General features: G+C 42.2%; 1 protein-coding gene across 1 annotated transcript in view; it reads right to left on the bottom strand.

The window, feature by feature from the left end:
- HGSNAT (heparan-alpha-glucosaminide N-acetyltransferase) overlaps positions 1 to 17,542 on the bottom strand; it is a 507,378-nt gene that overhangs the window by 411,960 nt on the left and 77,876 nt on the right. The window contains exons 3-5 of the mRNA XM_085626788.1: positions 12,369 to 12,502; positions 11,624 to 11,745; positions 3,024 to 3,093 (exon numbers count right to left, since the gene is read on the bottom strand). Coding sequence (XP_085482914.1) covers positions 3,024 to 3,093; positions 11,624 to 11,745; positions 12,369 to 12,502 — 326 coding nt within the window. The remainder of the gene's footprint in view (positions 1 to 3,023; positions 3,094 to 11,623; positions 11,746 to 12,368; positions 12,503 to 17,542) is intronic.

Genomic DNA, 17,542 nt, shown 5'->3' with positions numbered 1-17,542 from the left:
AAGTGTGGCTCCCACATTTGAGATGTGGAGGGCTACATTTTATCATGTATTTAATACGGAATATAGTTTATATTCTTTAAAGTCACCCAGACGACAAAAACTTAGGCTGCAGATATGGGATTCTATGATACAATATATGACATAATTATCTGACTCTAGGTCCATAATGATATTATGGTTGAAATATTTTTTGTCTCTGTTTTTCTGTTTGTTTCTTTTTTGCATCTAAGGAAATCCTATTGAAATAATGTGTATGCATTGACCATAAATGCTATAATATGTATCTGTGACATGGATTGAGCTAATAAATAAAAAAATAAAAAATAAAAACCTGTCTGACTTCAGTACGTTTTATTTTTAGTTTGATTTGCAGTTTTAAATAGCGCGAACTCGAACCAAAGGTATTGTAGCGCTTCACATGAGTATCAGTTATATTACACAAGGACACATTCACTTTTTGTAGGCAAGGGGAGTTTAAATGATTTGCCCAGAATCACAGGATGTTGAGTCGAGCAGAGACTCAAACCCGGTTCTCCGGTTCCACAGTCAGCAGCTCTGGCCGTTACATCACAACCTCACCTAAGTCACGTTTGTCAAGAATCTGTGAACACTGAGCATACTGTCCAGTATAACGGTCCTAGTGGAAAATCTATGGGGAACATGTCTCAACTTTTTGATTCCCACAGCTCTGGCATAATCTCCAGGGACTTCAGGCCATTATAAATTAAACATTGCATGTTTGCTTCTATGCTGCTGCTAGAATGGTTTGAAAATGTCTGAATGAAGATCAGACTGGAAGCACACAAGAAATCTGGACTACCTTTTTAAAATTGAAAACATGACATTTCCTTTCATGAAGCCACCTGGAAGGGAGTTCAGGTCCCTATTCAGCCAGAGTTGAATAACTGAACCTGGTTAACAGAGGGCATATTTCACTCACCGTTGTTTCTGTCATATACAGCGGTCCAAATAAAGTCACGTCACTCCACATCTCACTCCACAGGCTGGAGATGACATGATGGAGAGAAGAGAATTCAACAAACCGTGTTTTTATCAGAGGTAGTCATGGTGGTGTTTGGTGTTAGCTTCATCTACCAGCCATTGTTATCTTTCACTGGCCAGTACATGCGAGTAGACAAGGGACTGCACATCATCACTCCATGCCTCCTGGACCACAATGGGCCTCATGGATCCCATTACAGTAAATTCCACGAGCCTAAATATTTGCATCCAAGATTCCTCAGAGTTAAGGCATTACTGACATTGTCACCAAGGTAAAGTGGGAAGAAGAGTCTCAAAGGGAGAAAAATGGTGATGCTGGAAAGACTTTCTAGATGTGTCTTGGAGCTATTGACCAAGCTACCCTACTCACTATTCAGGAACAAATATATAAGCAAAACACCCTTAAATATACATTTATTGAAGGAAGAAATAGTTTGATTTCTAAAATGAATACCAATAATGTACGAGATTATGGTGCTCTTTGTATGGAAAGGTAAATCTCAAGATAATGTGATGGTCTACATTGTGAATGCCAGACATGTCTGGCACAATAACACTGTTTTAGCTGCACATCATTACCCTACTTCCATGGGCAGTCTTGCAGGGGTCCAAACTGCAGAGGAAATATTGATATGCATCATCATCGGGAGGAGACAGATGTTGATCTAGGTATGGTGGCAGGGTGAGAGCTTTGACGAAAATGTGACTATTACTATAAGGCCGTCCTCGTTGAACTCTTCCACGAGGCCCAAAATACACTAGGGACCTTTTGAATCTCACAGAATAAGGAAATTAATTTCCAGCCAGAACATGCCATTGGGTATTTCATGTATGCATGTTGGAACTTGAATGAATGAAAGTTGCCAGGCATTTAGATAAGAAAAGTAGGGATCCCAGTTATGATGAAAGCCAGAGACCCATCTCTGGGCCAATTAACACATCTGGATACCAGAGTCCCCAACATATGGGTAATCTCCCAGGTAAGCACTTTGTCATAGCATTGATAGTTGGTTGCATTTGGTACTTTGAGTAACTGATTGTGTCGTGGGAGGGTGCAAAAACTGCCAGCCCAAATATTCCCCTCGCTTACTCGACCCCCTCTACGTACGGGATCACTGGTTTAAGATATGTAAACCTCATCAAAAGAGAACTAACCTGAGAAGAGACTGTGAATGTCATGAATCGAAAAAATGTAAATGCTGAGAAACTGAACGATAGACGGAATATATTAAACGTCCTAACAGTTACCAAAGAATGAAAACCAACGTGCAGGTGCCCTTTACCCAAGAAAGAAAAGTACAGTGCAGGTGCCCAGTGTAAGAAAAAGAAGCAAAGGTAGAACTGAAAAATGTGGCAATGGAAGACCCACTTTAAACCAAGCAAGCATAGCGAGTGAGTCCTATCATCTGCAGGTTTGTTTTTATGGAGAGGTTTCTACAGCAAGAACATTTTGAATAACCCTGTGCAAATAATGCATTGTTACTTCAGGATATTCTATGTTGCACATGAGCATTGTTTATGTGCAGCAACACAATCGGTTCTCATTAAAGTAGCCCCTGGCAATCTCCTACCTTCCATGCGACCGATTGCAGCATTTTTCTGCAAAAGAGCATGACTCCAACTAAAGATCATGAAATTACATTGGGAGCTGACGTTAATGTAGCAAAGATATTTCACTGACAGGGAAGTCACAGTGCTTGGAACAGCTTTCCAACAGAACAACAGAAAAACTCAATCTTATCTGCACTAACACCGGCAGTACTTTAAATCTACAAACACACTAGTAAATGGCTGCATGCCTGGATTGCAACAAAATTTAAATACATCTTGCCACCATGTTTAAAAAATGCATTCAGTTTTCAGCCATAGACTGGAGTCAAATTAATTCTCAGAACCCAAATATATATTAATACGATGTGTAGTAATGTGTCACTGTCACATTAATTCAAAGTATCTCAAAATCAAATTTCTGCAAAATGTTCCCTAAAATGCTATTAGTTCAGCTAAGAAGAAATACTTACCCCAGCAGAATGTAGCCTAAACACCATACTGCCAGAAGCCCCAAATATACAAAGAACGCAATGAGGATAGCTAAAAAGGGTAAAAATAGACATACATTACTACAAAAACACGATGCTGAGAGTTGCACTAATCATGATACTGCTAAACGGTTTAAAACAGAGAGAAATGCAAGAGTTGCCTACCTGTAACATGGGTTCCACTCGTGCATCATCTTTTCTACCTATTTTGGCTATTTGCCTTGACTTTTAAATTATGAGTAATGTAAGGAAATAACTAAAAAAGGTGCAAAAGTGGGTCTTGATGCACGTTATTCATACCAAGCCAGTTCACAAATCAGGACTGTTTGCTAGCAGCCATATCTTTAAGAATGGCAGGCTTAGGATGTACTCCCATACGTCTAGTTCTGGCTCCATTGCACTAAGCTGATTGCTCAAAGTTACGAAAGTAATAATTTATGAATTTTGTCTATCGCACACATATCGCATACGCCACTTTGGAGTGGACCCTGCAGCCCATTCAAGCAACATTACACAATTTAGTCATAGAGGTTGCTGTGAGGAAGGTCCTCTGTATGGCTTTAAGAAACAGTACTAGCCTGCTGTTGTATGTTTCTGCATGGTCCAGTGTGTTTTACTCTAGTGAGTTAGTTTCATAAATCAGCAACCCCATTGAATGTCCTCCAGGTTACCTGACTTAGAAACATTAAAGCTGGGTCCTGATGGCAGGGAGGCGCTGCACCCAACTTTAGCATGAATGGCTTCTGTACTTTCTACCCATGTGATGTGGATATTAGCAATGGTGGAAGTGCATTTTATATTCTGGGGCTCCTTTAGAGGGGCTTGCCTTCCAGCATCGCCAGGGGAAAGTTCTGTCCAGTCCCCATTACAGGAGTTCTTGGTCATGTCTGAGACGTGCATGAAGGAGGCCTACAGAGAATGCTGCATGTGTGTGTGTGGGTTTATGGTGTGCATGGATTAGAGGGTGCTGGAGTTCATTGGACAATAAAGCTATCTTCAGGGGCCAGCGTTATAATTTCAGAGATGCCATCCGTGCCCTATGTAGGCATCTGCTGTCTTCCTCCCCAAAATCAGATGCACTTGTAACAGGGGTTGGAGGTAACCAGAACCTGCCATTTGTTGTAACAGAGATTCTCCCATCATTGTGAAACCCACTCCTTGCCCGTTTCCTGCTTGTCACCAACATCCTTATGTGAACTGGTTGCCTAAAAGGAGCTATTAAAGATCTACTTGAATCAGCCTAAACAGGTGTCAGAGTAACAGGGAGACTGCACATATGGGCTCCAAGAGTGGGAAGAATACTTGCCCAACTTTGGAATAGCACCTGGACTTTCGAAAGGTGCAGCCCCCTCTGACTGGCCTATGCCATGCTATGCTAATGATCTCACTTGAAGCCACACCGAAAGTAAGATAATGAGGTTTGCGGATGCAACTGTGACTTTGCCTGGAGTTACATGGGATCTAGACTCGAAGTAAATTATTGCAATAACTTTGTCGACATCGTAGATGAAGGGCTGATCTGGAATTTCTCACTCATTTCGGAAAGATCTATGGCAAAATCATCTATGGGAGGACTGCCTAAAGGTAGCTCCTCACTGAGAAACTGGCAGGTGCAGCCCTCGGCTAAAGCACATACCGTGCCACTATTAACATACGGGGATGCAATCTAGGCTCAGTAGAAGTGGGCTCTGCTTGACTTATTAGGTTACTTTTAAAACAGGCAAAGGTCCTGAGAAAGGCACTTCCTATACAAGCCATTAGGCTTGAATTTGTAATGTGCTTTGCCAAGGCAAGACTGCTTCATCAATGTTGTACCTTCTTTTTGACATAAAAAGTACTGGAACCCATGATTTGTCAATCCTCTATGGAACAGTTCTACTGAAAGCTCTGAGGTGCTTGTTAACCGTAGATACTTTGAACATTGGGTTATGGTTAATGATGGACTTAATACAAAGCAGCAGCGGCTCCTCCGCTAAGGCGGAAGATCGTCGCCCCACAGGAAAAATAAAATGATAATAACGCTATGTTATAATCATTTTATTTTTCTCTGGTGGCTCTGAAGGGCGGGGCAGCGCGGGACTGGTCAGCCCACAGAACAGGGGGAGGCGTGGTGAGCACTTTCTAAGTGCGCATGACTATCTGGCTAGCCGTCTTGGGCCAGCCAAACAGTGATGCACACTAGGCATGTTCTCCACCCGGCTGTGTTGCACAGGCTGCGTGGAGAACATGCACAGCCTCCCAGTCCCTGTCTGAGCACCAAACCATGGCGCTCAGACCAATCACGTGATTGGCTAGGGGAGTCTGAGAGCCTGTGGGCCTCCGGTTTCCTGTGACCAAAGAGGACAGAGGAGAGGCGACCACTGGGAAGGTAAGTGACATTTCTTTTTCCCTTTTATTTTTTTTAAACCCCCACCCACCTCACCATTAGCGTCCTGTAGCAGCCGCTACTGCTTCAAAGCCATATTTTAAAGTTTCTCTACAAACAAAACAAGCATTGGCATAGCCAATAGGTCTCGCCTTTGGGACATTATAAGTGTTTAGCCATGCAACAGTTGCATAACTAAATACTTATAAGGTCCCAAAAGCGAGACCTATTGGCTATTCCAAGCGGCCCTGCGGCCGCGAAAGTGATCGCGATCAAACATCAAAGCGGCCGCGAAAGTGAAAGTAAATCGCGGTAAAGCTCGGGGCGCGCGCCCGCGCACATGCACTGTAGCTCCAGGCTGGCCTGGTAGCACTTTTTGGAGCCCTCTCAATAAGTCTCGCCAGACCAGCGCATGGGCTGGGTCAGGCGAGACCTAAAAACATAAGTGGCTCTCAGACAAAAAGAGGGCATATTTACATCAATAATGCTTTTTGGGTGGTTCCTTTTTCTATATTTTTGCCTCACAATGGAACTCTTCCTTTGGATCCCAAATAGAGAAACTTCATTATGATATTTTACACGAATCACTGTCTATTGTGTTACACTGTTTCTCACTTTTTAAGTCCACACCACCTGCTCGAGTCAGCCATGATTGCTCGACCTACCTACCCTGAGAGAGTCAGGTGCTTAAAAGAAGTACTCAGACATTCAGTTTGAGGGTGACAGTATTATGGCACCAGGACACCAGCAGCAAACAATATTAACACCAACAGTTATTGAACCAGTAGCATTACCCTGCCCTAGAACCCCAAGAAAAGGCTTAACAGAGGCACTGCCTGCAGAACCACAACTAGGAATTAAAACACTGAATTGGAAATATAAAGGGCAATTCTGAAACAAAGTAAATATAAACATTGGCTGTTACGTCATTAGGTGTTATTTCCAATGCGAGCCTCGCTCTATTGCCAACCACCATTACTCCTGTGTTCTACCACTAGACAGAAATTTTAATATCAACCAGCACGTATATCGACTCCACAATGTCAACAAAGTATATTTGGATTTAAGAACAATAAATCTACACTGTTTAACATATGCTTACCTTGATGTTAAATGAGTAGTCGATCAAGTGGGGTTGGAAAAATTTGCAGGTCAATATTATTGATATAAATATTGTAATATGAAACCATTTGTCACTCTAAATCTTCCTTATTTCCTACTACCGTTAACTGGTGTCTTTGATAATAAGCCGGATGATTGTGACTGCACTGCTTGGTAAATATGGAAACCTTTTTAATGAGTTACTATTAACCTTGTGTGTTTCAGCACATCAATGCTTGTATTGCACTTTTTTTAAAACAGATGCTACTGTTTGTTATCATTGCTTGCACTTTGAGTGGACAGCAACATTTTTGGCTGAGAAACAAAAACTATATTCTAATCTTGGTAAAACTGAGCTGAACCAGAAAAATATCTTCGCCTACCTCTCCTGGACCTGTAAACAGTAGGCATCCTAAAGCACTCTATCAATTGTAGGTTCTTGTTCATTACTTAGATTAGTGATGTTGCTCTTCTGATTTAAAATGTTACGGCATATTCTTTTTTCCTCTCCTCACCAAACAAAGAGCTCTGAACACTTTGCTACCATCTCGGTTTGACCAAGGTAATAGGTTTGCCTTTGGCATCTAACTCCTTCAGTACAAGGGTGTTTTGAAAAATTTGCAATGATGTTGTTCAAAGAAGTTTACAGCCACACAAACTTGACTTGACCAATAGGGGGCTCATTTAGAACGCTACTACAAACTCACGGTTAATGCTTACCATAATCATACCATTACCACAGTCTGGAGGAGCGGTATTACCACTTGTTTAAGAGGTATGTGTCCATAAATCTGGAATAACCATGGCAATATCACATGTTTTACAGCATTCAGGAGCAGCCACCTTTATTGGTGGAAATCTGTCACGATCTTGCAAGCTCTAAAGGAGCTTAACTGCATTATTCAAAACTCTAAGAATGACTGAAATGTGTGCTAACCCGATACTGAACATTAGTCCAGTTAACCAGGGTTATGCTGTATTCAGTCTGACAATATCATAAATGGGTAGGTTTCATAGGCATGCAGTCTACACCTGGGCTAATCTACAATGTGTGCATACCAATAAGTAAACACAATCACTGATAATGGTACAATGTTGATGTGGTGACTGATGCACCTCCAAAAGCAAGCACGCAGATACAACACCATTTTTGCGATTATTTGATAAAGGTTTATTTTGGCTTTACATAAAATCAAAACCTCAACAACATTCACTGAATACATACAATTTTCTTGCACTTACGAAATAAACTTTTCAATAATTCCGAAGGCAGGTAAACAAGCTTCATGATCAATATCCTAAATAAATTACACTTAAATCTCCTCACTATAACAAAAAATAAACACCCATTCATGCAAAAAGACAGCTGCTCTATTTAACAAACACAACATATCATTGACTCTGAGTGCTCAAAGAGCTGCTATCAATTCTGCTGACAAGTAAATCACGTTCAGTGGAATGATCTGATTTAAGCCCAAGGTCGCTCTCCCCTAGCTGTGGTCACAAATAGCAACTTTCTATGAAACTTCTTCTTGATCCGTTTTTAAAGCAGTAAACCCATTAGGTCGCCAACCAAATGTTTCTAGCTTTTCTCTATGTGGGAAGCACTCTTCTTTTGAGGGGAGCCTGAATTGGGTCTCTGACTCACAGATGTCAGCACTGCTGGACTGATCAGTTGCTTTGGTTCAACCTCCATAGGTCTGGGTGTTTTCTCTTTTGTGCACAAAAAGGGCTTGCAATCTGTCTGCTGCTGAACCCAAAGATCTCGTGTTATGCACTCAACAAGTCTTCCAGTGAGTAGGATTGCTCATTTGGTGCAGTTGAGACAGCGTCATTTGGTTTATTAGGACTTAAAGTTTCCTCTCGGGACAGGGTCTTTTCTTCTCTCTGCTGCACTTGTGGTTATACAACTCAACTCTCATGGCCTGTAAGTCCACCTGTGCACAAAAGTACGGTCTTGCTCTTTCACATCTTGCTATTTTCTATTGCCTGTATCCTCAGTCACAGCTTCTGGAAGCAGGATTCAGCAATACTTGCAGAGGGCTGGTTAACTGTACGTGTGAGTTTTAGGATTGTGATTCTTTCCTCCATGGCACGCAGAGTTTATTGGCGATGTGCTGCATAGAGCACGGGTGGTACTGCATACGGTTCTGAATAAGCCTGAATGGGGTGCTGTGCACCGAGAGTCCTAACAGAAGCCTGGATAGTATTGAATCAGTGGTTCTCTCTGATCCCACTGTCTAGCTCTCTCTGTTGTGGGAGGGGTAGAGTTGACTGTCATGGAGGGAAGGACCTCTGCCCGGCTTGCCCAGGCCTGGATGGGTACTGGTGCTGTCCCAGCATGCAGGTAAACAGAGGCAGCAGCCCGGTTGCTGTGTTGCCAGAGCTCTTTTGTCCAATTTTCCTTCTACTGAGCTGCTCCTCAGTAATGTCTGATAACAGGATGTCTGTATATGGGCACTAGGTGTGCAAGAGGGAGAGTGCTGGGCAATGTATTCAGCAACTGCACTCGCATTCGTTTATAAAAAAAAAAACTAGAATTGTCAAAGTCAATAGATCTTGGAAGTGTAACCTATTGGCTTTTCCAATGCTTTTCTGGTCTTGAAATGCTTACACAAATACACTCACATCTACAGTGGCCGTCTTGGAATGTATTTGTAATGTTTTAATAAAAAATGCCATTAAAGATAGCCACTGTGGAAGAAAATGCATCCAAAACAACTATCTCTGAATGCATTTGTAATCTTTTAATAAATCTGCTTTAAAGATGGCCGCCATGGATGAATGCGCATCTGCGGTAGGCATATTTGACTGGGATGTGTTTAAATATAACAAACCCATTTTTAAGGTGCCCACTGCACCTGAGCGTCGAGGCACACACTCATGAGCACCCTTCAGAAGTAGTAAAAACATTTTAGGATAGTCGCCAGCCAATAGCACAGAGGACAGCAAAGAGAATAAACAAGCATTAGCAAAGTCAATAGGTCTGGCCTTTATAATGCACGGGGCAAGCTGTTGCCTTCTCCAATGTTTGTTTGTAAATCATTGTCTCAAGTTACATTTGTGGAACGAAGGAGATAAAAAGTAGAGCCTTAAGGTCTACTTTTCTGCAATATCCCACCAACAATATCCCTGTTGGGAGGGGTGGGTGCAACACCGCATGGGGGTAATATTTAAGGGGTGAAGCAGCACAAGAGGGAGAAAGCTAGCAAAAACATGCCCTCTCATGGAGTGCTGAATGTAAAAGTAGTACCTTAAAAGCGACCAGTGGAAGGATACTAGTCAGCCAATAAAAAGGAGGCTGTGCACCAGGGGAGGGAAAAAGACAAGAAGAGGAAAGCAATTTATTTAAAAAGAAGCAAACAAATGAGAGTGACAATAAAGCCAACCGATGGTAAGCAATGGGAAGATGGGAAGAATGTAAGCCTCTTGTAAGCTCACAATAGATCTTTCGCAACCAGACAGTTTGTGCTGTCTGTTAGGCTTGACGTAAAAAAAAAAAAAAAAGTTTAACAAAAAGAAAACTGGGAGGGACCAGGCTGTTGGGTGGAGTAAGAGAAAGTGAAGGGGGTGGAAATGGGTGGGGGTGCATTGAGAGAAAAGTGTTCTTTCCAGCCACTGCGAAGCAAGGACTTACGTCAGCAGTAGCAGGCTACATCACCCAGTTAGAACACTGTGAGACAGATCTACTCCTGTAAGGGACAAACACAAGAAGAATCAGGAGTAGGGGAGATAGACAGACAACAAAGCCACCCACCCATGACAAGGGGTGATCCAAAGCCCACTCTAAGTATAGGCAATGTACTGGAGACAACAGACCATGGCAACAAGTTTTCTGTGGCTGAGATCTAAAAAAGAAGAGGAGCAACAAAGACCTACAGATTGCATGTTACTAACAAGCGTTATCAAAGCAAATATGTTTGGTCTCAACAAGCTCTTGTGATGGGTCTTTTTAAATTTTTATTGCAAGGATAAAGCACACACACTCCCTAAATTCTGGGTGCTACATGCATGCAATAAAATGTTAAATAAAAAAAGTAAACTGCATATAATTTTAATGCAAAACTACGGGTGCTTCCTACTATGCTAATGTAGTTAGAACAGGTATAAAAACCCTCTAGATATAATTTTTTTACTTATGCACTTTTTTGATTACATGAATCCGATGAAACATCTAAAGCTGTCCTTAGGGCAGACCTTTAAAAGGAGGGCCCTCGTCTCAAGCTGCTTAATATTCAGTAGCACACACTCGCCACTTCCTGGCTTGGAACCTCTTTTGTTCTTAATTTATCAAAATCACACAGTCTCTCTTCCAATTCTGTTCTGGAATGGGAACTGAACAGGGTGTAGGGTGTGCCTGTGTGTGCGTGTACATGGGATGATGCTAAGAGATTCTAGGTACACACAGGCATTGTGTACCATCTGATGGAATGATGTAGGTACCTGAGAATGTTGCCTGGCATGTGGGAATTCAAACTGATATTTTGTAAAGTAATTTGAGCTGATTTGGGCACACTTGTTGCTAAAGGTATGGCATCATCCCCTTAAGCGCACAAGGCACTTTCTTGCTGCTATTTCATAATGCATGTCGAAAGTTTTCTTTTTATTTTGCATAGGAGAGATATTTAAAACCATCTTGGATGTTAATATGTTTCTTAGAATTTATTTTTTTTAAACAGAGTTTTTTATAGCGCGAACTTGACCCGGTATCGGGTATCAGAGCGCTTTACAAAGCACCAGTTGCATTACAAGAGGACACATTCATTTTTCTTAGGCACGGGGAGATTAAGTGATTTGCCCAGAATCACAGGTTGTTCAGCGTCATTGCCGAGACTAGAACCCGGTTACCCAGATTCGAAGTTGACCGCCCTAGCCGTTAGGCCAACTCCTCTCTCCTATTACTACTACTTATCAGAAGGGTTTATAAGCTGCCCTTTGCCTCATATACATAATACTTCCTAACAGTCCTCATGCCTGTCACCTCATAACAAATTGATCAATCAATAATTTGCCAATTCATAGACTTAACAATGTACTCATTCTTGTTCTAATTGTATACCTTGTTTACTACTCCAAACTTGACATTAGTATGAAGAATAACATAAGAGTTACATACGGAGCTGGCTGTTGATGGGTTTAGTATTGACGATTATCTCGCACGTCACTTCCATGGTGTTGTTATGGAAACTCTTTATTATTAGGGAGTAATTCCCAAACTCTCCAAAACTGTAATGTAACCTACAGAAATAAGGCAAGCATGCGGACATTCATTAGATATGACCTACAAAACACAAAAAGGTCAATCATTAGTCATGAACATGTTTTGAGAAGCTGGACATTTCAACCAGAGACTAAAAAAATTTTAACCGAGTGCTGACCCGTCCTAAACACATGCATACGTTACGTGATTAAGACAGTGCACAATACAAATACACAACACTGTATTTTGTTAAATAATATATTGTTGGTTCCATAAAAGGGCAAAACCTGGCCTGGTAGTTCGGTCTATACTGTTCCCACTGGAGCAGGATCAAGATTGATTTGCAGATGGCTGGGTCCAAACTGAGGTGGAATGGTGTGCACAATAACGATGGACTAGGATGCTGCCTCAACCAATTACCAGTGGCTGAGACTGATTTAAGCATTCTATCCATCACTTTTTTGATTACTTCATTGAACTGGAGACCATCATCAACAAAGTGCCACCACAATAATATATTCTGCATACATTCAATACTAAATTAACACCACAACATTTTGACATCAACTGAGTGTACTTAAACCACACAATTTCAAAAGGTAAATATAAAATTATATTTTTAAAAAGCACTCATGTATGTGATAGTATATGGCATACATACCTGCAAAGCTCTTTGGTCTCATAGGTAGCATTAATCTGCAGGGTGAGAGGATGCTGGGATGAGATAGCAGTTGATTCTGTGGAGGGCTTTTCAGGTAGACGAACAGGAATAGTCCCTAGAGCTTGGTACTGGCACTACAAAAAAAAAAAAATAACATTAAAAAAGATTCCTCAGTGCAATTTTGATGCGATTTTAAAGCACCATCGTGGATGACTCTGACAAAGGCTTGTACAGTGAAAGGAAGTACACCCTTCCAGAGTAATCTTACATGTACCAACTCGACAAAAGTAGAGAGAGCGCTGTAGACTGTAGGAGTCCCCGGCTTCAAAGGTAATCATGCTCCGATAGCAACCGCTATCGACTTGGGTCCATTCAAGTATTTGCTCTAATTAAAAGTATCCTTTATGTCACTGTAAATACTTCCCACCTGAAAAGCAGTAAATCGCATTACTAACGCAAACCAGCTGCGCTATTTCGTAATTCAAAGGTACTTTGGAAAAACCTGTAATATCAGACATACCATTTCACCTCAAAAATATGATTTCACTAATGGCTCTCATATTTCAGGCATACACCACGCCATCGCAGATCTCGACAACAAGGTACTTACCTCTCCTTTCCCTCACTTGTCATTTGGGTGGCACACCATCCATATTATTCAGAAAATGGCACCCTATTCTTTAATAAAAGCCTCACCAGTTCCTAGTCCTGGGGAGACCATCAATCTGATGAAGGTCGAAATGCGTCAACACCTCTACCACGGAGCATTAGCTGTAAAAGTTTCAACTGGAAGGTACTGGAAAGGACTATGATAATGAAGCACAGCTGCCATTAAATACCGCCAAGATCCCTAGTAAATTTCTATTCCTAAAGCAGTGTATGAACTATCAAACAAAGACATGGACCAGATTTCTTTTACAGCATTATTGGAAGTGTATCTTTAATATTCACACTTCTAGTTAATCCCCTTTTGGTGGTTATCACTGACTGGTGACGGAACAAAAATACTGTTGCACTTTATATTTGATGTTGTGGCATCACATTCATAATTGGTTACCTCTTTATGATATTGTGTAAGATCTCTGCATTTAAGTATGTTATTATATTATCTTAATTAAGAGTTTGTATTAAATAATATCAAGAAAACAACTGACTGATCAATTGACAACTAGTTTTGATCAATATTTGACTCATTATTATAAAAGCTTATCACGTCAGGTACGTGTTTGTTTGTACTTTTGGAGCAATTGGTGGTCCAACCCCCCCCCCCCCCTCAACAGAAAGATCCACCCATCCCGATCAGAGAACGTTGTTAACGAGAATATTTTTGACACATTCCATTTGTTCAATATATTTGTTAGGACGGCCTTTAGTTCACACTGTGGTATGAGTGCACATTACAAATGAAAATCTTGATATGTGAAAGTTTCAACACTATCAAGGGGTCCTACATAGGACTCAGAAGATGAGGAGAACTGTGCAAAGAAGCAGATTATAAGCAATTTCTGCTATTGGGTAATATAACGTAGTTGCAAAAATGAACAAGTTGGCAGGGTATGCCCAGACATGGGTCCCTTGCTCACTTTGCCACTGGATTGAAGCTAGCATGGCTGATGAGGGGTGTTACCCTGAACCTGGTCCCAGAATGCTTGTTTTCGGTCCAGGGAAGGCCTGGCTTAGCAGTTTGGGCTGGACTGTTCCCATGAGGCACAGGGTCAAGACTGATTTGCATATAGCTGTTACTGAACTGGGGTGGCAAGGTGAGCTAAAGAACGATGATGGATTCAACCCAGATCTGTGACTGGGGGTGAGTGTCTGAAAAGTTTCAGCACTCCGTCCATCATCTCCTTGTGTTTGCACAAGTACAATCAATCACTGGCAAAGCAAAAAGGTCTACCTTTTTGGTACGGAAAGGATTTGATAATAGTTGGGCTTCTTTGTCTGCGTTTCCCCCAGGTGTCTTAGAAAGAAAATTCCAAAATGAAGCAGCATATTGAACTACGGCAATCTGAAAAGCTGGGAGTATGGCCCTTTTGTTGACCTGACTGCAACAGTACAGTTAAGTTGTATCCTAAAAGTAGAGTGCTATGGGTAAGATTCAGAAAATTAAGTTTGCTTTGCAAGTGGTGAATTTTGAAGTCATACAGAGGAACATATTGCATAATAGTTACTTTTGACAAAGTGCCAGAAAAATCAGTGCATTTTTTTAAGAAAACCTTTGTGCCACACGTCTTGACATTGTGAACATAAAAACCAGCAAATCAATATTACCAACCCAGCATGGTAAATCAAATTAAAGTGTAAGGGTCAGTGCAGTAAATGACTGGCATCCTGCCAGACCCCAGTCTCCGCAGCTATTTCTAAGTCAGATCAAAGTATCAGGCCAACCTAGTGAAGTATGCTGAATTTGTCCTGGTGTCTTTTTCCGACACCGGGACACAATTCAGCAGGGTCTGCTCATTGTCTGTTTTCTGGTTGGAGCTGCAACCTGCAGACAGCGAGAGGGCTTTCTTATTTTTACTTACAGCTGGGCGCAAAACAAAGTCCTGATTAAAATAAGGCCATTATCAGTCTTTTGTTCAAGTATCATCTTGGCTGGGAGCCACCTTGAGTCTAAGAGCCGGATGTCAATGCAATGCAATGGAAGGAAACAAAGGCACTTCGTTTATCACTTCACAAGTCCTTAAGAAAAATTATGATTTGGATGTAGATTTTTTACTTTGTTCAATCCCAATATGTAAGAGAGATGCATGCACTGCAAGAATGCCTGGTGTATCTGTGTGTATGAGTAATTACACAAATAACAATTTAAATGGCACTTAATAATTTATTTTTTTATAACGCTACTCGTCTCAGTGTAGAGTGTCAGAGCATTTTACCTCACACATAGAAATACAATAATTCATAAAAGTATTTAAATCAATGTACAGGAAATGTTACATAAAACAGTGAGGGTTGTAAGGTGTAGGAGTCATAGATCGTCCATACTATTTTGCAAGAGCATGGTCGGGAAAAACACAAAGTAAGGATTTAAAACTTAACACAGTTATTGGGCTTGTCAGTACTAACAAGACTTTATTAGTACCCAAAGGAACCCTCCTTTGAAAACTTGGACAAACAATACATTTAGGCAAAAACAATAAGGATCTAATCCCATGACTTGCAATTTGAATGCAGCCCCTTAATCCGGGTCATAGCTGCGTGTGCTATACTAAAAGGACTGCAACTAATGTTTATGTATATGTTTAGGGAATTAGTTGAGCGCGCGTACACCGAAAGGTCTCCTGGCGCTAATGGAGGTGGGGAGCCGTCCAGAGGTCAGATCTAGCAGTAAGCTTGAGCGAACAGCCAGGTTTTCAATTTTTTTCTGAACCCCATGTAGTCTGGCGTTAATCTAATAGCGCTTGGAAGGGAGTTTCAAAGTTTGGGGCCTAGCATAGAAAAGCGCAAGCCACCCATTCTGTAGCGCTTGAATCTAGGAATGGTCAGCAGATTCATTGAGGCTGATCTTAGATTCCGATTGGGGAGGTATGGTGAGATCTTAGAGGAGATGAATTTAGGGCCCCTATCGTGGAGTGCATTGGAAATTATGCAGCCTGCCTTGAACATAGACCGCTGAACCACTGGGAGCCAGTGCAGCTGCTTCATCAATGGTTTAGTGTGGCAGTGTCTTGGTTGCTCGAATATTAATCTGGCAGCTTGGTTCTGCATCAGCTGAAGTCTGTGAGTTTGGTTAGTTGGTAGGCCCAGATAGATGGCATTGGCGTAATCCAGCCTGGACATGATCATGGCTAGCATGATCACTGTACTTGCCTCCCTTATTTATTTGAGTTTTATATAGCACTGGCTAGACCCGGAGGTATCAGAGCGCTTTACATTAGGATCAGAGTTACAAGCTAACATGTTACATTTGTTCAAGAGCAATCAAAACATAGGAAACAAAGAAAAAGAGCAGAGTTACAGAAATTCGTTTTTCGAGAGGGAGGGATGGGGGAAACAGGGAGATGGGGAGAAACTGTGCCCAATGTCCCGCTGGGTAGGTGATGGCTGAGGAGATGAACCAGGGCCGATCTCCTCAATAGCTGAACCGAACAGCTCCACCGGGCATCGGACATAATGCATGGACTCCGCTGTCAGGTTAGTGATCAGGTGTACTCAGAGAATGTCAGAGTAGCGCGGGGGAGGGTGAGCAACCATGGTCCGAATGAAATCCAGATGCCATCTTGAGGTCAGGCACTGTACTGAGAGGGTTCTGTAAGGAAAAGTTCAGCTCAGAAAAAAGTCCCCAGGCCAGATCGATATGACAGGGGGGTTTCTCGGAGAAGTCTCTGGGGGGTTCTCGGAGAAGTCTCTGCTGCTATCATGTGAGTGATGCACCGTGTCACATCCGAGAGGGAAACTCCCATTCCGCACAGGCTCCCGAGTTGGATGTGGGCCCGCAGATCGCGAAGTGTCTGGGGGAGACAAAAAGGAGGACACCACGCTGGGCACCTGGCTTTGAAAGGGGAGGTCATTCTGATAGGATTGCCTGATTGCAATGCTTAAAGTCTGAAGTTACTGGCAGCCATGTTAGGGTCAGGCAACCATCGGCCTCAGCTTTGCGTTTGAAGTGGCCCCAGGGACCCCTCTCCACACCCTACGTATGCTAGGTACTCACAGTACTTTACTAGAAAGGATGGACCAGTCTCCCTTTGCTCTTCAGCTACCGGGGGCAGCCCCATTCAATCCTTCCTCTCGGCGGCCATTGCAGGGTCAGGCACCTCTTGGTCTGGGAGCCAGGTGGGCTCTGCTGCACTCGCTTTGTGGCCCCCACCAACCCGGTGTGGGTGGAGTGCCCAGAGTAGCTGGCCAATGGCCTGACGTCCAATGGTGGAGTCTGTTGTTTGAGATGATTATCTCTGTTCTCTCAGAGTTCAACTTGAGGTGATTATGACACATCCAGTCTTTAATAAATAGCATGGCGCTACGAAAAAATACTTTAGAGTCCTCTGTCGTCTATTGGACAAATTAACTGCATGTCGTCTCGGTAATTATAGACCTTAACCCTCATGCGTTGGAGGGAGTGGATCAGGGGGCTGATATAGAGGTTGAACAAATGGGGGGATAGGGACGAGCCCTGAGGTACACCGCAGGTAGTAATGACCCTGGCCGAATTAAAGGGTGTTAGCCTTACA

The sequence above is a fragment of the Triturus cristatus genome, chromosome 9 (assembly GCF_964204655.1).
Source record: "Triturus cristatus chromosome 9, aTriCri1.1, whole genome shotgun sequence".
NCBI classification, from domain to species: Eukaryota; Metazoa; Chordata; class Amphibia; order Caudata; family Salamandridae; genus Triturus; species Triturus cristatus.
This window is presented reverse-complemented; position numbering and strand designations above follow the sequence as displayed.